Source organism: Perognathus longimembris, chromosome 3 (assembly GCF_023159225.1).
Source record: "Perognathus longimembris pacificus isolate PPM17 chromosome 3, ASM2315922v1, whole genome shotgun sequence".
NCBI classification, from domain to species: domain Eukaryota; kingdom Metazoa; phylum Chordata; class Mammalia; order Rodentia; family Heteromyidae; genus Perognathus; species Perognathus longimembris.
In genome coordinates this window covers 10,479,621-10,501,184 of record NC_063163.1, presented here as the reverse complement: position 1 = coordinate 10,501,184, position 21,564 = coordinate 10,479,621, and the positions used below count along the sequence as shown (strand labels likewise).

General features: G+C 45.4%; 1 protein-coding gene across 1 annotated transcript in view; it reads right to left on the bottom strand.

Moving 5' to 3' along the window:
* Positions 1–21,564, bottom strand: part of Dzip1 (DAZ interacting zinc finger protein 1) — a 47,606-nt gene that overhangs the window by 13,944 nt on the left and 12,098 nt on the right. The window contains exons 9-15 of the mRNA XM_048341174.1: positions 20,023–20,160; positions 19,445–19,507; positions 14,842–14,982; positions 13,590–13,638; positions 11,680–11,736; positions 8,918–8,974; positions 4,429–4,491 (exon numbers count right to left, since the gene is read on the bottom strand). Coding sequence (XP_048197131.1) covers positions 4,429–4,491; positions 8,918–8,974; positions 11,680–11,736; positions 13,590–13,638; positions 14,842–14,982; positions 19,445–19,507; positions 20,023–20,160 — 568 coding nt within the window. The remainder of the gene's footprint in view (positions 1–4,428; positions 4,492–8,917; positions 8,975–11,679; positions 11,737–13,589; positions 13,639–14,841; positions 14,983–19,444; positions 19,508–20,022; positions 20,161–21,564) is intronic.

Genomic DNA, 21,564 nt, shown 5'->3' with positions numbered 1-21,564 from the left:
ACACACTTCCAGACCTTTTATGCATTATTTTTCAGACCATGTAGTATCTCCTGCCTTGGCCTACATTTGGACTGCAGTCCTCCTGTTTGTTTGTTTGTTTTAAATTTCCCACTGTAGTTGGGATGACAGGAATACACCATCATGGCCAGATTCTTCCACTGAGAAGGACTTTTCTGGAACTGAGGTCCTCCTGATTGAGTTCGGCCTTCCACATAGCTAGGATAACAGGTGTGTGCCACAGGTACCCAGGTCCAAACTTGGAAACAAATCCATGCAGCCAGGCTAATGTACAATAGCTCACACCTGTGACTGGCTGTAGCGAGGCAGGGTAGATTAGGGAAACTGAGGCATGGTATAAACACTGAAGCTTAAACTAATACAGGAGATATTCATCCATGGACTTCCCTTAAGATTAAGGGACCAAAGTCATTTTAAAGGCAGGGACACTTAAAGAAAATGAGGCTGGAGGAAGGCAATTCAGAAGCACTGTCTTCTACCCTGAGACACCTTACCCCAAGAATTAGCATCCATCTGGCCAAATGCATTGCTTCCTGGGAGACCCATTCCTCACCTCAAGAATTGACATCTGTTTGGTGGCAAGATGCATCCCTTCCTGGGAGAAATGCCCTCCCTCTCCCCCCAAATCAAAAGGGCCCCAAAACATAACCCGATTGGTAAACAAGATCCAGGAACATAGAAAAGTCCCAATAACAAGTGTAATTAAGAGCAAAAGACACCAATCTATATAACTTTTAAGTCAGACCCCCCTGCCTTTATCATATCAATACCCCCGAGGCCAAACAGCTCAGTGTCTCTTCCTTTGAGCACCCACACTCTGTTAAGAGCGTGCCTGTGCTTCTGTCTTCCTGTTTGCTTGTTCATTTGCCTACTCAATAAAGTGCTGCCTAGCTTTCTTACCATTGTGATTTGTCCAGACATTGTTTTGTTGGTGGTAGTGGTGGTGGTTGTGGGCCTTAAACTCAGGGACTGGGCACTGTCCCTGAGCTCTTTTGCTCAAGGCTAGCACTCTACCACTTTGAGCCACAGTGCCATGAACCGGGATCCTCAGATCTCAGCCTCCCGAGTAGTTAGGATTACAAGCTTGAGCCGCTAGTGCCTGGCCAGAGATTCTTATTCTGCGCTCGAAGTCAAGGACCCTAAACGAAGAATCCCTACTTTTAGAGGGAAACTTCACAACTCTCACCTGTACCCGGTGACCACACAAGACACCACAAGCCACTGATGATAAGCAAATAACTGTAGTACGAGGCAAGTATCAAAGGGTAATAATAAGAAACCAACATCTGAGTTCAAAGGGGCTTTAAATCCTAACAATGCGTTTGTGAACGGCGAGCAGAGAGGCGCGGCAGAGGTTTCCTGGTTTCGGACCCCCAGTGGCCGGATGGTGAAATCCTCCCTGCAGCGGATCAACAGCCACTGCTTCGCCAGAGAGAAGGAAGGGGATAGACCTAGTGCCACCGTCCACACCAGCCGCACCATGCACGGCTCGGCGGCCACAGCAGCGAGAGCTCTAGGGTCTCCCTCAATTGCTGTAGTAACCCGAGTCAGGGGCCTCGGGGGTGCTCCTGATGTCCCTCACCCACGCCTGAAGATCCCAGGTGGGCGAGGGAATAGTCAGAGCGATCACAATCTTTCAGCTAACTTATTTTACTCTGATAATCGGCTGAATGTCACAGAGGAACTAACGCCTAATAACGAGACGACAGAGCTGCCTTGCTCTGAACTTTCAGCTTTTGGGGCTTTGAGATGGTGAGACCAGGGCACCCCCTTGTCCCCAAGAGACCCCACGCTGGCTTCATGGCCCTACACGTTGGAAAGAGAGTCTTCAGGCGAGGAAGAGTAGTGAGCCTGCCACGCCCTCCACAGCTCACTGTCCTGCCGTGAGTGAGACGGGAATCCAGACTCTTCTCTCTCCTGGTTTGTCCGCATGTCATAATTGTGCAAATAAACACTCACTCCAAATTAGCAGTAAAAAAACCAAATCCTAACAATGCAAATTTCCACCAGGGCGATGGTGCTCAGGCCAGGGAAGCCTGGAGACTTCCCCTGAGGCCCCTGCTAGTCCCAAAGAGCTGCACTACCTTTGGAATATGGAGGTCGGATCTGGCCAGCGCCATCATTGGCCACATGGCGAGTTGTACTACCTGGCATCTTGTCTTGATGGGCGTGCCTGGATTCCTAGAGGAAGGGAAGTCCCACCCCTAGGTAATGGGTGTCCCAGAATCCCAAGAGCCAGCAGTGGGCACATGCCTATAGGTTACTAAACCTGTCTGTCAAGTGCTTGGGATTGGGAACTTCCTGTGACCCAGCCCCCTGACCTGACCCTATTTAGGGTCAGGCCAGCTCAGGCTCCATTAGGCCATGCCATGAGTCTCCGTGTTCGTATCCTGTGTCCCATCTCCTGGCTAGTCTCTCATCACCATGGCGTCCCAAGTCAGCTCTCCATTGGAGCTGACTTGGTTTGTTGGTATTGTTTTTGTTCTCTCTGTTCTGTTTTTTGTTTTGCCAGTCTTGAGGCTTCAACTCGGGGTCTGGGTGCTGTTCCTAGGCTCTTGTGCCTGGTTTTGAAAGACCCTTATCTTCAATTAACCACCAACAAGCTGGGAGTGGAGTTGTGGCTCAAGTGGTAGAGTGCCAGCATTGTACTAAGCTAGAGAGGGAAGACCTGAGTTCAATCCCTAGTACCAACACACACACACACACACACACACACACACACACACCCTGAGTGATGGACATTCATTCCTCCTGGAACCCTCCAGACTCAATTTTGTAAATGTGCGAACTAAAAGACCTGAAGTTTCAGTTTGGAAATTACCTGACCCTTTCTATGAACCTCTTGGCACATTTCCAAGATTCTCGAAAGAAAGGATTCTTTACATCCATCTTGGACATTAATGAATGATGTATACATAGGAAGGGAAGAAATATGTTATCTGAAAGTAAACTGGTATGCCATACTTATCCAGAATTCAAATCGGATTAAGATTTGTCCATCCCATGTCTGGGAACACAACAGGGATGGTTGAAAATGGCTTCAAGACAATGTTGTTAAGCTGTTAAGCCCTGTGTCTTCGCACCCATAGGGCTTACCAACTCCTGTATCTGCACAAAACGAAGTGAAGCAAGAGGAGCCTATGGCTACCTGGACTGTGGTGGTGGCTACGCAGCCCTGCTGAGTGTCTAAATGTCGCCGAGTGAACCACGCACGCACCTAGGTCCTTTCTTTCAGGAGGTGTTACAAAGTCAGTTACTGTGTGAAACGCTTTGATTTTTAAATATTACCAACAGGGTGTTGCCCAAATAACTGTCAGCCTGTAGAATGGAGTTAGCGGTGACCATCCTTAAGGCTGCAGGGAGGACCTGCAAATGTACCCTGTAAGGCAGCGACAAGATCTTATGAAAGTGCTCATCAGAATACCCCAAAGCTTCCCATACCAACTCTGGATGGTTTCATTATAATTTCACACATCTTCCTTCTTCGGTTTCTGGGGGAAAAAAAATGGTTTCCTACACACTGGAACTGCAATGACCAAGGTGTAAGAAAGAAAGCAACTAGCCAGGAGCCAGTGGCTAATGTCTATCACCCTAGCTACTAGGGAGACTGAAATCAAGAGGATCATGATCGGAGGCTAGAACAGGCAAACAGTCCATGAAATCTCTGCAATCTCAGTTAGAGTGGAAAATGTAAACAGTGGAATAAAGCATGAAAAAATTAACAGGAATTAGAGGAATATGATAACAAAATACTACATATAACTTGAAATGTAACCTAAACCTAAGTATCTTTTCTACTTTGTGTGTGTGTGTGTGTGTGTGTGTGTGTGTGTGTACTGGTGTGTTCAATCTCAGGGCTAAGGTGCCATCCCTCAGCTTTTTCACTTAAGGCTGGAGCTGCACCATTTGAGCCACAGCTCCACTTCTGGCTGCTTTGGTGGTTAATTGGAGATAAGAGTCTCACTGGCTTTCCTGTCCAAGATGGCTTGAAGCCGTGGTCCTCCGTTCTCAGCCTCCTGAGTAGCTAGGATTACAGGTGTGAGTCACTGGTACCCAGCTTTATTCCTATTTTTGATACATCATGCCATGACCCACTGGCTCGTGCTTTGTAAGGCCTGGGTTTTAGTGTAAGAACACACCAGAAGGGGCTGGGAATATGGCCTAGTGGCAAGAGTGCTTGCCTCCTACACATGAAGCTCTGGGTTTGATTCCCCAGCACCACATATATGGAAAACGGCCAGAAGGGGCGCTGTGGTTCAGTTGGCAGGGTGCTGGCCTTAAGCGGTAAGAAGCCAGGGACAGTGCTCAGGCCCTGAGTCCAAGGCCCAGGACTGGCCAAAAAAAAAAAAAAAAAAAAAAAAGAAAAGAACACACCAGAAGCAGGTAAAGGCTGATCAAGTCCTTTCTTACCTTTTTCTTCATCTGAGAGTTCTTCAATTGGTTCCAGGATGTGCGATGAGAAAGGCTGCTCTACTAATGAGGAAAAATAAGAATAAAATGAACAGTCAGCCACAAAGCGACATCAATTTCCTTTCAAGTAATTCTGAAAGATAAAATTCCATGGTATTTTAATAGTGCCTAAATCCCAAGAGCCTACTAGGAAAACAACACTGAAGCAGGCAGTTAAAAAACCTAGCCAGTTTTTCACAGAGTCTTCTATTTACAGTTAATTTCTTCATTAACTATGAACCTAATTTTCAAAATTTTATTTTTTAATAATTAAGTAAAGTATCCAATGAGTTAAAACCAATCAATCAAGCAATCAGTAAACCAGGGCACAACTGTAAACACATTTGCCACATATCCATGTACCTTGACCGAGTACCAAAAATACGCTTACATAAAATAAAAACCAAGCTGGGCACCAGTGGTTCATACCTGTAACCCTAGCTACTCACAAGACTGAGATCTGAGGACTGTGGTTCAAAGCCAGCTTGGACAGAAAAGTCCCTGAGCCTCTTACCTCCAACTAACCACCAGGAAACTAGAAGTAGAGCTGTGGCTAAAGTGGTTGAGTGCTAATCTTGAGCACAAAAGCCCAGGGACAGTGCCCAGGCCTTGAGTTCAAAAGCCCTACGACCAATAAAAACAGAGATAGATAGATAAGATAGATGGATGGATAGACAGACAGACAGATAGATAAGTAGATTTAAAAAAAAAAAACAGCCCTTCTGGATAGGAGGTGTCGCTCTCACATTTATGCCTGGTGAACTCACAAGCCAGAAAAAAGTGAGCCAAGATGAACTGTGAGAGCAAGAGGACCTGTGACAGGTCAGCAGCAAGAACAATTCTTTTTTAAAACTTCTGTTAGGAAGTTTTGATTGAATTCAGGGCCTCACACTTGCTAGAGAGGCTCACTACAGTTTGCATAGATTATATTGAGATGTCAGGGCTAGCACCTGGACCACAGTCCTCGTGTTCTGTGTTTCCCATCATGGGTGGGATAATAGGTACATGCCACTTGTGCCCAGCTACTTACTGGCTGAAAAGGTCTCATGAACTTTACGCTCAGGCTGGCCTCTTACTGAGATCCTCCTGATTTCGGCCTCCGGAGTAGCTAGAATTATAGACATTCTTTTTTTCGTGTGCATGCAGGTTCTGGGGCTTGAAATCAGGGCCTGGGCATTGTTCCTGAGCTTTTCTACTCAAGGCTAGCCCTCTACCAGTTGAGCCACAGCTCCATGTCTGGCTTTTTGGTTAATTGGAGATAATAGTTTTATAAACTTTCTTGCGTAGGCTGGCTTTGAACTCTGATCCTCAGATCTCAGCCTTCTGAGTAGCTAGGATTACAGGCCTGAGCTACCAGTGCTCTGCTTAAGAGCCATTCTTATAAAGCTCCATACTCCAGGATTACATGTCAAGCCCTGGCTCCTCTCCTGAAGAGCCCCGGGGTGAGGCAAACAGGCTGGAGAAGAGCCTGACACCACAGCGGGGCAGGTAAGGAAGGGCAGCTCCAGCTCATCCTCGGAGTTCACGGGGAGAACATTTCCCAGGGAAATGTTACTGCTACTGCAGCAGCTAGACACCAGAAATGTGCGTTTCATAGTTGTAATATAAATAAATATGCAGATACTCGTTTGAACAGCTGAAAAGAGAGACTTAAGTAGTACAATTAACTAAATCATTTCGGCAGGACTGGGGTTTGAATTCAAGGTCTCATCTTTGCTAAGCAGGTGCTCTACCACTGTGTTCTGTCTCCAGTCCTACCTTTTGTTGGCTATTGTTAAGACAAGGTTTCTCTTCCTGACCAGGCACACTGCTGGATCGCAATCCACCTATTTCAACTTTCCATCCTCCCTAGGATGATGACTATGAGCCAAACATATCGAGCTTCCCTCAGGTGAGATGAGGTTCTGAGGCCTTTTCTGTCAGGCTCAGTCTCCCATATAGTTTAGGATGACAGGTATGTGCTATGACACCCAGCTGTGGGTTCAGAAGGGTCCTGTGAACTCTGCTGATCAAGCTGGGGCCTTGAACCTTGATCCTCCTCACCTCAGCCTCCCAAGTGGCTGGGATTACAGGTATGCGCCATTGACACACAGCTAGATATCTTCCTGCCCACCACCGGAGCTACATGTGGGTTCAACATCCCCTTTGCCCAATCCCAGCCCCCCTTATACTAACCTCCCACCTAATGGCTCTACCCCAGAATCTGTCCCCCAAGAAATCCAACCTAAGGCATTGAGCAGTCATTACATTTTTACCCCCAACATGGGGAAGGATCTCATCAAATGTGAGATGGAATGAAAGGCAGAAAGTAAACAGGATAGCTGAAGTTGCGAAACACATGACTAAGCTCTTCCCAACCACACGACCCTAGGAGAGCTGAGGTAGTGCCGTAGGGGATACCAGTGGGCTGGCTGAGCCCTTGCCTGTCCCCTGCCCATGCTCACAAATCAGCTTTGATCCCCAGCCAAGGGCCATGAGCCCTGGCCAGGTCTGGCTAGCGTTTAGCACTAGCAATAAAAGACGCAGGAAGGAGCCAGGACTGAGACCTGCAGCCCTGGCCCGTCCGGGGAGGGTCCCCATAAAACATGTGCTTCAGGGCTGACCTTGATGAAGCCTAGACAGTGTAATGTCCCTATCTGATGTGAGCAACAAAAAAACTGGAAGTGGAGCTGTGGCTCAAAGTGGTAGAGTGCTAGCCTTGAGCAAAAGAGCTCAGGGATAGCGCCCAGGCCCTGAGTTCAAACCCTATGCCTGACAAAAAACTGATAGGGGGTGGGGGGTGGGCAGACAGCACAGATTCCTGCATGTTCTACTCTTTTTTTCTTTTATTGTCAAAGTGAATTACAGAGGGGTTACAGTTTTATATGTAAGGAAGTGAGTACATTGTTTCTCAATGAGTAATTTCTTGTTCAACTTGTTAACTCCTCTCTCATTACCCCCCAGTCTCCCTTTCCCCCCCCCCCCATGAGTTGTACAGTTGATTTACACCAAATGGCTTTGTAAGTATTGCTTGTGGGATCGTTTGTCTTTTTATCCTTTGTCTCTTGATTTTGGTATTCCCTTTCCCTTCCCTATTTCTAATAGGCATATATACAGTATCCAGGGTACTAAGATGAGATACAGTGACAGCAGGGGTAAAACATGTTCTACTCATGTAAATAATAAGATCCAATAGGTGGAGAATATCATATTACAATTATATTATTATATTATAATCATAGGATTACATATTGTAGTTAACACAACTGGTCCACCTAAAATAATCAAAGACCAAGAAACAAGGTACAATCAAGAAATTCCTCATGAGTCAGTTGTGGGTAAAAAGGCATCATTACTAAAGATCATTACATAGACCAGAATCAATAAAGACAAATGTCCCCTTAAACTGACCAGATCAATCAGAGACTTAAGTCTATCTTTGTAAAAAGGTCACAACCAATAATGGAGTGAAATAATCATTCAATTCTAGAGCATTTTGCAGTAAGGTGGGAAAAAGGTAATATCCTCTCATCTTGATTCATTTTTATTAACAGTAGGCCATAGAAAAATAACATATGAAAGCATATGCTATGAAAATTATAAGCGCTTTAATATCTGAACAGCTGCAAATGTACATGTCATCAACAAGATCATATTAATAATAATCAACAACCACTGGGCATCAGTGCTCACATATGAAATCCTAGCTACTCAGGAGGCTGAGACATAAGGATCAGAGTTCGAAGCCAGCCCAGGGAGGAAAGTCCTTGAGACTCTCATCTCTAGTGAACCACCAAAAGCTAGATATGGAGCTGTGGCTCAAAGTGGTAGAGCAGAAAAGCCAAGCAAAAAATATAATGCCCTAAAGTTCAAGCCACCTGAAAACAATGATAATAATGATGATGATGCTAATAATGATAATAACCTGCAATCTTGGAGGGCTGTTTTAAAAACTGAATCCTGGTAGTAATTTCATCCAGTGAAATCTCATCCTGCTATTTGATTCGGCTTCCAGCACATCTTTTTCTAGATTTTCCTAACCAATGGTTGGAAGTGTTTGTTTTTAAAAAAAAAAAGAGACTCTGTGGCGCTGAAAGTTATAAAAACAAGCACACATGCCCTGTGGCGTGTGCTGGCTGGCTGGTCTAGGAGCAAGTCACCACCTGCCTTCCTTCCTTACTCCATTCCGCAGAAATCATAAACAAGCCCGGCACCGCTCACAAAGTTCAAGTCTCGACTGTCAGTCCAGCAACCGTCCACGTCAGGTGCTTCATACGTGGTTTGTCATATTATTACATGTAAAGACTGCACTTGTACCAACTGTTTTAGAATGCACTCCAGTGGTTTCTGCTTTACATCACTACCCCGCTCCCCCCGCCCCCCCGCCGCCCCGCAGCATTGTGGGTTAATAAATGATCTACCTCAGAGAGGAAACTGCACGTAACCCTCCGCGACTAGCGCTCACACTTACCATGGGCCATTGTTAGGTTTGACTTAGCTTCCAATGTCTGCGGGGCTGAGGCACTTACTGAAACGGCATGAGAAGGAAAAAAGATAACACTCAGGGGATGGATCCAGCATGGAAGGGTGAGCAACCAAAGCTATCGATGAGGAACACTTCCTCACACAGGCCACCAGAAACCCAGAGCGCGCAGTCCCCCAGGGATCAAACGTGTCAAATAGCAAGTGCTGGGAATTGAACTTGTGGCTTCTTGTTCTACCACTGTGTTTTAACTAAGAACATGTGATGCAGGCACTTTTAGTATATTAGGACCATGCCACCATGATTACTTATTATGGAATCTTAGAACACGTTTGCCAGTACCACCACTCTAAAATACCTGCTCTTGTTAGCCACTGTCTTTCATTTCTAGTTGATCTCAGGCCTGGCAATACTTCATCTACTTTGCTTCCATGAGTTTGCCTATTCTGGATATTGCATACAGATGGAATTACATGACAGGCTGTCTTTGGTATGTGGCTTTTTTCACTCAGTACTGATTTCAAGGTTGATTTCTATGTCTCAATACAGATGTATTTGTTAATACATGTGTGCATAGCAGCATGTGGTTTTTATGTCCAGTAACATTCCACTGCATGAAAAAGAAAACACATTTTGTGTGTGTATGCGTGTGACAGTACTGGGGCTTGAACTCATGGCCTTGCATTCTTGCTTGGCTTTGTGCTGGAGGCTAATACTCTATCACTTGAGCCACAGCTCCACTTCCAGCTTTTTGCTAGATAATTGGAGATAAGACTCTTTCACATTTGTCTTCCTGGGTTGGCTTCAAACCACGATCCTCAGGTCGTAGCCTCCTGAGTACAAAGGATTATAGGTGTGAGCTACAGGCACCAGGCTGAGACCACATTTTTATCTGTCTATTAATTGATGGACATTTAGATTGTTCCTCATTGGGTTTATTGTGTATAATTCAATGAACATTCATAGACCACAAACCAGTTCTAAAAAAGACTCCTAGCAATGGGCTATAAGACACACATGGCATCATTAATTCACCTAGAACCTTTAGACAGGGGTATAAGTAAGATTAAATGCTATTTTGAATTTATGCAAAAAAAAAACTTGATTCCTCAGACTCCCTTCTAATATTTGATCCTTCTTATCTGAGGGTGTTTAATGGATCATTGAATCATACATTAGTTTATATTCAACAACTTACCTCTAAGTTTATTATCTGTTTCTCTATTGAAACTAATCTTTCATTCTAATAGTTCCAAAACATATTAGCTCAGCTAATTATTTTTTTTTGCCTTAACAATGGCTACTGGTCATAGGTTCCACTCTGTGTATAAATTGCTATCTATCCTGGAACTGTGGTATTTGAACTCATTTATGGCAAGTATACTCTAAACCAAGGTTTTATAAAGTACAGCCTTTGAGATATAATCCAGTCTCTCTATCTTTGTAAAGTTTTTATTGAAACAGAGCTTAGTTCACTTATTTAAGTTGTCTGAGGCTGGTATTGTACTACAATAGCAGAGGTGAAGGGCTGCAGAAGAAATCATCTAGCTGAGGAAGCCTAAATAGTCACTAGTCCTTTACAATAAAATAGTCTACATATTATTCCAGTTTACAGAATCAAACCATCTGATCTGGTTAAAACTGGTCATTGCATGGCCTTCTTCCTACACTACAGTGTCCATTCCTTTACTGCAGAGGTGGTAATCACATGGGAAGTGATGCCGACTGGCAGGAAATCTCCAGAGGTCAACACTGGGGTCCACAGGTCTGACCATACGTGCCTCACATTAGACCACGGAAATGCATTCCCAAACTGTAAAGATCATACTTTGGGGTTTACTAGTGAATCTCGACAGGTGCAGGGGTTCAATGAGATGAGTAAACTGACCACAGGTGAAGACAGGTGGACTCCCTTCTCTAAGTCAGACTACGGAGGCTACATCCGGCCACGGGTAGCTCACGCCTGTAATCTTAACAACTCAGGAGGTTGGGATCTGAAGACTGCAGTTCAAAGACAGCCCAGGCAGGCTATTCTATGAGACTCTTATCTCCAATTATTAACCACCAGAAAACTGGAGGTGGCAATGTGGGTCAAAGTGGTAGAGTACTAGCCTTGAGCAAAAAAACTCAGGGACAATGCCCAGGCCCTGAGTTCAAGCTCCATGACAGGGGAAAAAAAAAAGAATATGGTGGCTACTACTCACAGTCACATCATTGCACAGGGTAACACTGTGGAAAATCAGAAACTACAGCATGATGCCAAAGAGTGTTTAGTCATCTCTTCGTAAATTGAATTGCAAAAATAATAGGTCTAACTAACCAAAGTCACCACAAAAATCATGTGCTATTTATGACCTTGGGTTTTAGAACTAGGTCAAAGCCAGGAATTAAAATAAATCATTATTATTGGGGCTGGGGATATGGCCTAGTGGCAAGAGAGCTTGCCTCCTATACATGAGGCCCTGGGTTCGATTCCCCAGCACCACATAGACAGAAAATGGCCAGAAGTGGCGCTGTGGCTCAAGTGGCAGAGTGCTAGCCTTGAGCAAAAGGAAGCCAGGGACAATGCTCAAGCCCTGAGTCCAAGGCCCAGGACTGGCAAAAAAATAAATAAATAAATAAAATAAATCATTATGTAATCGCCAAAAGCATTGCTTTCCCCAGACACATCTGTCAAAGAACAGGTGAGAGTTATGTTTGCTTTAGCATTTTAGAGATACTTTAGAATCTTGGCTATTACTGAAACTTACTAGGTATAGCCGGGGCAGCAGGCTTGGGCTCAAAAGCCTGCCAAGTTAAAGGAGCCCCTGAAATGACAAAAATGTAAGTTAATAACAGAACCACAAGTAATGGATTCGAGCTCAACATCTTTTGTCCTCATTTTTGTCCCCTGGAGAAATAATAAATGAAACTCAATACAAAGAAGCTTACTCAGTAGAACACGTTTCAACATGAATCCTTTTAAAGTTCAACGGTTTCCTAAAGTTAATGTCAATCAAGGATCTGTGATCTCTAAATAGTTATTCAGACATCACTCAGCACCTTGACTCTCACTATTCCAAGAGAGAAGCGACAACTCTTTGTCTCCAACACTTTGTGGGGGACAGGAAGAAACCCAGCTCATGCACATAAGTACTAAATCCTAGCTGATACCCCTCAAGCAGGCAAGATTTCTCTCTCTCTTTCTCTCTGTCAGCACTGGGGTTTGAACTCAGGACCTTGTGCTTTCTAAGCTGGCACTCTACCACATGAGCCACTTGACCAGTCCCATCTTGTATGGGTTATCTTCAAGACAGAGTCTTCTTGCTTTATGCCTGAGCTGGCCTGGACTGTGATCCTCCTGTTTGTGTTTCCCTTTGTCTCTGTGATGACAACTCTACACCACCATGCCCAGCCATTGGTTGATATGCAGGCCTGTGAATTTGTATGCACAAGCTCGCCTCGAATCTTGATCCTATATCACTTGAGCCATTTCGCCAAAACAAAACAAAACAAAACAAAAAACCTAGACCATCCTTGGACCACATTCTTAACAATCTGAAACATGCAAGAGCTGGGACAGGAATCCCTAGAGGGAGGCCAGGTGGAAGGCCACCTCTAAGCTTCCCTTAGGGATACAGTCTCCCACTGGCCTGGCTATTGACCAAGACAAGATGGGTGAGTTATTGTCATTGCCACAGTCAGCAGGATGGATCCCAAACTCCCACCATGGAGATAATGCAGCAGGATTTCAGAGTGATTTAGAATAATTAGGGGCTTAATATCAATCCTAATAGCCAACACTGATGACTGTTTGGGAGGATTGAAACCCGTTTCATGCTTTAGCCCATTTAATATCCACAAGAAACTCACAAGGCAGTTACTCAGATGCCTTCCCGGAAGCTGGGGAACCGGGCAGAGATTCCTAATGCTACAAAGGACCAGATAGGCTGGTGAACCCAGCCTATCTCCAGCCCCTGTGCCTTTAATTAGAACTGTGGACTACACTACATAAATCAAGAGGTTACACAGGCATGGTGGAACATGCCTGCAATGCAAGCACTGGGCAGACAGAGGCTGGAAGATTGAAAGTTGGAGGCTACATGGCAAGTTGGGCGACACAGCAAGACCTTGTCTCAAAGGAAAAAATAAATAAATTTGAGAGGGGATGGCTACTGAACAGTAATATGGACATAACAGACTTCTATTTTTTTCCAAATGAAAGCGTTTAATAGTAGTTCCAATTTAAAAAAACTACAAATTCTTCAGCTTCCTAGGTTGTGCCAATAGATATCTCAAGTACTATAATAACAACAAAATCTGCTAGGTGCTGGTGGCTCACGTCTATAATCCTAGTTAGTCAGGAGGCTGAGAATTGAGGATCACGGTTCAAAGCCAGTCTGGGCAGGAAAGTCTGTGAGAGACTCTTATCTCCAATTAACTACCAGAAAACTGGAAGTAGCGTTATGGCTCAAAGTGGTAGAGAGCTAGCCTTGAGTGAAAGAACTCAGGGACAGTGCCTAGGTCCTGAGTTCAAGCCCCACAAGAGACCTGGTCTCTGGAACCCAGAGACCAGGAAGAATGACATCTTAGCAGACATGAATCAGCTGGGCCTGTGCAGCTATGTGGGGAGCAGGCAGAGACCTGGGGAGGCCCCTTCCCCGGGGCCCGAGATTCTTACCTTTAAATTCACTGACGTTGTTTGACGGTTTACTGGTAAACTCTTTAATCTGCAAAAGAAAAGCAGTCTTCTAGCAATTCCTATTTGCCACAAGAGGGCTACTCGCTGGCTAATGCAGACACAGTGGCTAGCCCATGAACCTTCATGTCAAATCATCCAACGACAGCAGGCATACGCACCCCAAAAGCACAGAGGGGTGAAGTTTATGAAAGGAACATATTGGGGTTCAGCTGCTTCTCAAAGGAATTACTTACTGAAAGAAATTCTTACCCAACTTCCAGATTGTTCTGAATTCTAACGGAATCAATACCTTCTTCCAGAAACTCTTATTTGTTTTTTAATGTGCATCCTTGGGCTTGAACTCAGGGCCTGAGCACTGTCCCTGAGGCTTTGGGCTCAAGGCGAGGACTCTATCCCTGGGGCCACAGTTCCACTTTTGCCCTCCTGAATAGCTGGGATCACAAGGGTGAGCCATAAGCACTCAGCCATTTGTTGGTGGTGGTGGTGGTCAGGGGGCTTGAACTCGGGGACTGGGCATTGTCCTTTAGCTTTTTTGTGCTCAAGGCTAGCACTCTACCACTTTGAACCACAGCATCGCTTTTTGTTTCCTGAAGCTTAATTGGGGAATAAAGAATCCCATGGACTTTCCTGTCCAGGCTGGCTTTGAACTATAATTCTCAGACTTCAGCCTAGTAGCTAGGATTACAAGCATACACCGCTGGCTCCTGGCTCATGTATTGTCATTTATTTGGTGACATTCCAGGGCCTCACTCGTGCTAGGCTGGTGCTCTACCACCTGAGGCATACCGCCACCCCTTTCTGGTTCATGTTTTAGACAGCATCTGACCCTTTTGCCTGGCCTCAGACTGAAACCATCCTCTTTACTTCCCAAGTAGCTGGGGATCCTGGCACGAACAAGCACGCCTGGCTATTGTTGCTGCTGCTGCTGCTGCTGCTGCTTCTTGTTGCTTTTATTTGTTTGAGCTAGGATTTCATTAACATTTTGCCCTGGCTGGCTTCAAAACCACCATCTTCCCAATCTCTGCCTTCCCAAATAGCTGGGATTACAGCTGTGTGGCCATCACAATTTATTTGTATTGAATTTACAAGCAATCACAAGGGGGGGAAGAAAAATCTACCCTCTTCTGAAATCTTATATATGTTACCGATGCTCTAAAATAAAAACCCCCATGCTCTTAGGGGAATGGCGTGGCCGCTTGAGACGTAGGGCTAAGGTTCTCCCCGGCCATACCTGCTGCCTCTGAGTGATGATCAGCTCGTTCTGCTCCTGCAGTCTCTGGCCCAGCTCCTCTATCCTTTTCTTGTAGAATGCATTGCTTGCATTTAGATCATCTATCATTGAGGTTCGAAGTTTCTCTATATGTGACAGGAGCTAGCCAAAAAAAAAAAAAAAAACAAGTTAAGAAAGGCATTCGTGAATAGGCTGCAGGTACAATGTCTGCTTTCCCCCACAGATTTTTATATGCGTGTTTGATGGTTTTGCTGGTCTTGTGCAGTCCCCACGTGGCAGGTTATCGAATGACTCTCTGATCACAGGGTACCCGGGGGGGCCTGGCTACCCTAGCTGTGCGTCTCTCCGGAGGAAGCTCATGACCCAAGAGAGACAAGCGGATGCCATGGGCAGCTGAGCCAGCCTGTGTTTATCACTGGAGCGATGCACTGCAGGAGCAGCCGTGCAGGCTGGAAACCCCTTCCCAGAGCTGCCCACACCTCCAAGCGGAACTGACCATGCCCGCCAGGCCTGTGCATGCCTCCTGGGTCAGCCCTGCTCAAATGGCTACTCTCTGGACCAGAAAACACAGTGGACTTTTTTTCTTTACATTCCCAGCAATCAGAACATTCCCCGCTCCCTTAGCTGGTTAAGTGGGAGGAAGGAAAGAGAGAGGAGAGAAGGAGGAATGAAGAGAGGGAAAAAAAGAAGATGAGAAGGAGACAGGTGCCAGTGGCACACGCGTGTAATCCTAGCTACTCAGGAGGCTGAGATCTGAGGACTGCAGCTGAAAGCCAACAGGACAGGAAAGTCCCTGTGAGACTCTCAATCTCCAATAAACCATTCAAAAACTAGAAGAGGAGCTGTCACTCAAAGTGGTAGAGCAATACCTTTGAGCCTGGGACAAAGCCCAGGCTCTGAGTTCAAGCCCCACAACCAGAGAGAGAGAGAGAGAGAGGTATATACGGATTCATCTTTATTGACAGGATCAGGAAAGATAATGTCCTGAATAAGCTCAAGAATTTGCTTTCACTAATTTAGGGAATGGCTCATAAAGCAATTTTATTAATTGTTTAATCAGAGGGATAATTTCTGTTTTAATTTTAAAAGGCCGATAGATGGCTCACACCTGTAATCCTAGCCACTCAGGAGGCTGAGATTTGAGGATCATGGTTCAAAGCCAGCCCAGGGCAGGAAAGTCCTTGAGACCATAAAAGCCATTAGTGGAACTGTGGGTCAAGTGGTTCAAGAACGCTTGAGCAAACAATGCTTAGGGACAGTGCCCAGGCTCTGAGTTCACGTCCCAGGAGACACACACTCTCTCTCTCTCTCTCTCTCTCTCTCTCTCTCTCTGACTAAAAATATCTAAGGTTCTGTTTTATTTTTATTTTATTTTATATTTTTGCCAGTCCTGGGTCTTGGACTCAGGGCCTGAGCACTGTCCCTGGCTTCTTTTTGCTCAAGGCTAGCACTCTGCCACTTGAGCCACAGCGCCACTTCTGGCCGTTTTCTGTATGTTTGGTGCTAAGGAATTGAACCCAGGGCTTCATGTATATGAGGCAAGCACTCTTGCCACTAGGTCCTATCCCCAGCCCCTGGGGTTCTGTTTTAGAAACTTGGCCCTGATCCACAATTTAAAGGAGTCACTTCTGGCCCAAAGAAACAAAAAGATATGGGAAACACCAAGAGACACTGTCATTTTGATACCGGAATTAAGAATGAGCAAGAAAGATATAGAAAGAGGTCAGTGGAAGGAGAGCCTGAACAAGAGCTGGTTGACTGCATTTGTGGGGTGGGGGGAGGTACCGGTCCCGGGGCTTGAACTCAGGGCTTAGGCACTGTCCCTGAGCTGCTTTCCCACAGGGCTGGCTGGCACTCTACCACTTGAGCCACAGCTCCACTTCCAAGTTTTTGGGGCATAGTTTATTGGAGATAAGAGTCTCACAGGCTTTCTTTCTGGGCTGGCTTTGAACCACAATCTTCAGTTCCCAGCCTCCCGAGAAGCTAGGATTTGAGATTCTTGAGTATGGAGGGTGTACCATTTCCAGCTCTGTGTGTTTCTCTCCCCACTCGCACACGGTGGCATCCTCCTCCTCCTCTTCCACCGTCGGCCATTCTCCCACCTCCCCAGCTCGCAGGCATTTTCTGCTGGGCCAAAAGGCCATGCTGCTGATTACCTGCGACTCCCTTTGAACTCTTCCCACTGTTATTTTAAAAGGAAAAGAACAGATTGCCAAGAATCTAGGTAGAGCAATAAGAAGTTGGCAGAGACAACCTCCCCTAAAGAGAAAAAAAACACAATAGGTGCATTGTGGGAAGAGGAGGCACCAATCATGTGGAATAATGAACAGTTAGGGCTCAGGCGCAGATTACCGCACCTGACTGAATTCCCCAGTGTGAGGGTTAAGGACACAGGCAGCCCCTGAACCATCAAGCAGCAGACAAGGCGACGGCGCCACCTGCTGGCCTACAGGAAGAGGCACAGCCCCCGGCGGCGGGGGGGGGGCAGGGGGGGGCTGGCCTTTCACTCTGAAGCCAACAGTGAGTGGGTCATCCTATCACAAGCATCAGTGACAAAGCGTTAACGCAGCAGCTCACACGCTAGTACATCCAGAAGACCAAGGAGACCCCCCCCCCGCCACAACAGCCCAGAACAGAGCGGGCTTTAATGAAGAAGCAAAGACTTTTGAAACATTCCATCTGAATTCTGTCCATCAGGACCACTGCTATAAAGATGCCTGAAAGTAAGAGCGGGAACTTCCATTATCCAAGAGTGGCTCAAACTGTGTGTCCTAGACAGAAAAGCTTAGGTTGGTTTTGTGTGTGTGTGTGTGTGTGTGTGTGTGTGTGTGTGTGTGTGTGTGTGTGTGTTTCCCAAAGGATGCATGCCCCTGATTTAACTATTAAGTCTCAATGGAAGGGTGGAGCTCAGCATGGGTAGCGCTATAGAGCAATCCTGCTTAGCAATTACTTAATACCTTAGTGTGTCTCACAGGGAGTATTTCTTTGTCTGTACAAAAGAGCGGTCTAGGTAGCAAGCCTCCCTTTCCTCCTCTGTAAATTAGGTAGCAGTACTAACCTCACAGAGTGGTGAGAGGGCTCAAACACATGGAGTTTCATCTGAAGTGTGCTGGTTTGGCAGCTCTCTGTACAAAACCCAAACCAAGCCTGACTGATGAAGACACCCTCTGTATTGCTGAGAAAGTGATCCTCAGATCTCCGTCTCTCAAGATCCTTCCACTTATAGGTATGTACCATCACATCTGCCTGCTTTAGTTATTGTTTTTAGATAGGGTCTCCTGCTTATTCCTGAGGCCAGGTTTCAACTACGATCGATCCTCATCGCTAGTGCTCTCGTGAAGCTGGGACTATAGACTTGCATCATCCTACCTGGTGTGGACTACCATACCATACTCAACTTGTTTGTTGAGATGAGATCATGGTTACTCTAGCTGGCTTCAAACTGTAATCTTCCCAATCTCCCTCCCCCAAGTAACTGAGATGACAGGTGTGAGAAACCACACATGCCCAGCCCAGCAACGACAGAATTTTCAAGCTAGATCAATATGTAATGTTCCCACCAAATTTCTTCTATAGTGGCCTGCCCAAGTGTTTAATGGAATTTTTGTTTGTTGGTTTGCTTGCTTTAGTTTGGCATTAGTATATCCCATGGTTTCTGTTTCTTTTTTTATTGTATTTGTCCCATTTAGAAGACATACAAGCTGATAAATTCTGTGGCTGCTAAGTGTTCCTCACTTTATCACACACATAGAAACTGAATTATGTGTGACACATGCCACTTGGTTTGGTACTCTGCTAAGAAAGGTCATGGTAGAACGTGTGTAGGAGGTAAAACATCTTCCTCCATTCAGAACAGATGAATAGGGACGCAAAGGGCACAATAACCCATTCCAAAGGGAAAAGATAAACAGAGGTTCCCTAAGATAATCTCAACTATATCATTTAGATTGTTTGGTCGTATAAATTCATTTTAATACTTAACATAGTCAGGTGAAATCAGTACCATAATTCATCTTTTTTGCTACAGCGGTCTTTCTGTGAACAGACCTGGTCTTTAAGAATGAGCTCAGTCACATGAACAAATCAGATACAGGTGCTCAACAAGGAAGCAAAGAAGAAACCACAGAGGCTGCATCCGGAAATCATCCTGTGGCTATTAGAAAAACCAGGATTTTCCCCTCTGTACATTACCTTTCTAATAATAGTACATTTTTTTCAAGAAAACTAAGATTTTGAAGCCCAGTTTTTTAAACCTCCGTATAAATGAAATATATATCTTTATCTATATCCACATATATAGATACTTATAGGAATCAAAATTTCATAGCACAGACAGAAAAGTACAATCAATTGTAACAAAGTAGTAGCAATGGTTATCTGTGGAACTGAAATGATAAGACATTTTAAGTAGACAAATGTTACCTTTGTTATAAAGAAAAATGAGCTACAGGAGTGTAGCTCAGTGGTACACTGCCTGGTATATATGAAGCCAATGATTCCAACCCCAGTGTCATGCACATGTGTGTACACACACACACACACACACACACACACACACACACACACACCACTCAAATAGAGGCCCTGGGTTTCTCAGCCTTACCCGATCCTTCTCTTTCTTGTGTTCCTGATGGAGAACTTGAACTCGAGCTGTCCACTTGCTTTCCTACGAGAGAGGAAAGCGCGTGATTTGTTTGCAACTCTAACACTGAACTCTCTGGGAAGTAAAGATGGAATGATTCAGTCTGAGGTCAGGAAAAATGGTGAGATGCTGTCTAAAACATAAACAGAAATAAAAAGGGCTGGAGCCATGGCTCAAGCGCTACAGCGCCTGTCTAGTAAGAGCAAGGAACTGAGATGAATCCCAAATACCACCAAATGAAAGATAATAAATGGCCAGGCACTAGTGACTCATACCTGTAATCCTAGCCAGTTAGGAGGCAGAGAGCTGAGGATCACAGTTCAAAGACAGCTTGGGCAGAAAAGTCCAGGAGACTCTTATCTCCAATTAACCAGCAAAAAGGCAGAAGTGGAGGTGTGGCTCAAGTGATAGAGTGCCAGCCATGAGCAGAGTGGAAAAGCCAAGTGAGAGCCAGGGCCCTGAGGTCAAACATCAGTACACCACCACCCCCCGAAATAAAGGCCAAGGAAGGCATCCACTGTGGTTATCCCACTTTGTACCTGGTTGTCCAGCAGCTGCATCACGTTCTGGAAGTCCTGGGGGTGCGGGGGGCGGTCTTCTTTAAACTCGTGGGCATCTTTTAATGTACCTATGTTGGACTTGATCTGCAAATTGGATTTCTGGATTTCCAGCAATTGCTATAAAAGAATATTCAAAACTAATGGTATGATGCTATCCTTTTTTTTTTTTTAATTGGTCATGGGGCTTGAACTCAGGGCCTGGCGGCTGTCCCTGAGCTCTTTTTGCTCAAGGCTAGTGCTCTACCACTTTGAGCCTCAGCGCAGCACCACTTTTGGTTTTCTGGTGGTTAACGGGTGATAAGAATTTCATGGTCTTTCCTGCCCCAGCTGGCTTTGAAATGTGATCCTCAGATCTCAGCCTCCTGAGTAGCTAGGATTACAGGTGTGAGTCACTAGTGCCTGGCAATGCTATAGTTTATCAGAATGAAATATTAAATAAAACCAGAGAGCAGGCCATCATGTTTGAAATCTGGCTTTCCTTCCACACACTCCCTGAGCTTCCTCCGCTGGTTTTGCTGCTCTGTGCCTACCGACTGTGGTCTTTTCTAGTGGAACATGGACAAGGAAGGAAAAAAAAAACACCTAGTCTTTTAATCTTAGAGAATGGGTTTTAAAATTCTGAATGTAAGAGTCGTCAGAAATACAAGAAAAGACTACTGGTGGGGTTTTTTGTTGTTGGTGGTGGTGGTCACGGGGCTTGAACTCTGCACCTGGGTATTGTCCCTGAGCTCTTCAGCTCAAGGCTAGCACTCTACCCCTTGAACCACAGTAGCACTTCTGGTTTTCTGGTGGTTAACTGGAGATAAGAGTCTCAGAGACTTTCCTGCTCTACCACTACTGTTGATTCTTTTTTTTTTTTGGCCAGTCCTGGGCCTTGGACTCAGGGTCTGAGCACTGTCCCTGGCTTCCTTTTTGCTCAAGGCTAGCACTCTGCCACTTGAGCCACAGCACCACTTCTGGCCGTTTTCTGTATATGTGGTGCTGGGGAATCGAACCCAGGGCCTCATGTATATGAGGCAAGCTCTCTCGCCACTAGGCCATATCCCCAGCCCTACTGTTGATTCTTAAACATTAAGGTGCTGGGCGTGGAGATGGAGGCTGAGAATGAAGGAGGAGGACCAGCAGTAAGGATCACAAATATAAGATCATCAAGGCTGCCCTAGAAGTGGGTATGGGTGGCTCCTGTCTATAATTCTAGCTACTCAGGACAGATCAGAGGATTGTGGTTCAAAGTCAGCCTAAGTAAAAACCAAAAAGCAAAAGAAACAACAACTTTGTGAGACTCTTATCCACTACAAAAAGCTGTAAATGGAGGAGTTGCTCAAACGGTAGAATGTCAGAGCAGAAAGAAAGCAGAAAGTGCCCAGACCCCGAATTCAAGCCCCACACTGGCTACTGGCACACACAGACACACACGGACACACACACACATACATACACACACACACAAGTGCACGCGCACACAGTTGTAATAACTCAGTGGGTAGCCTTCAATGTCCACGTCTATAAACCCATTAGAGA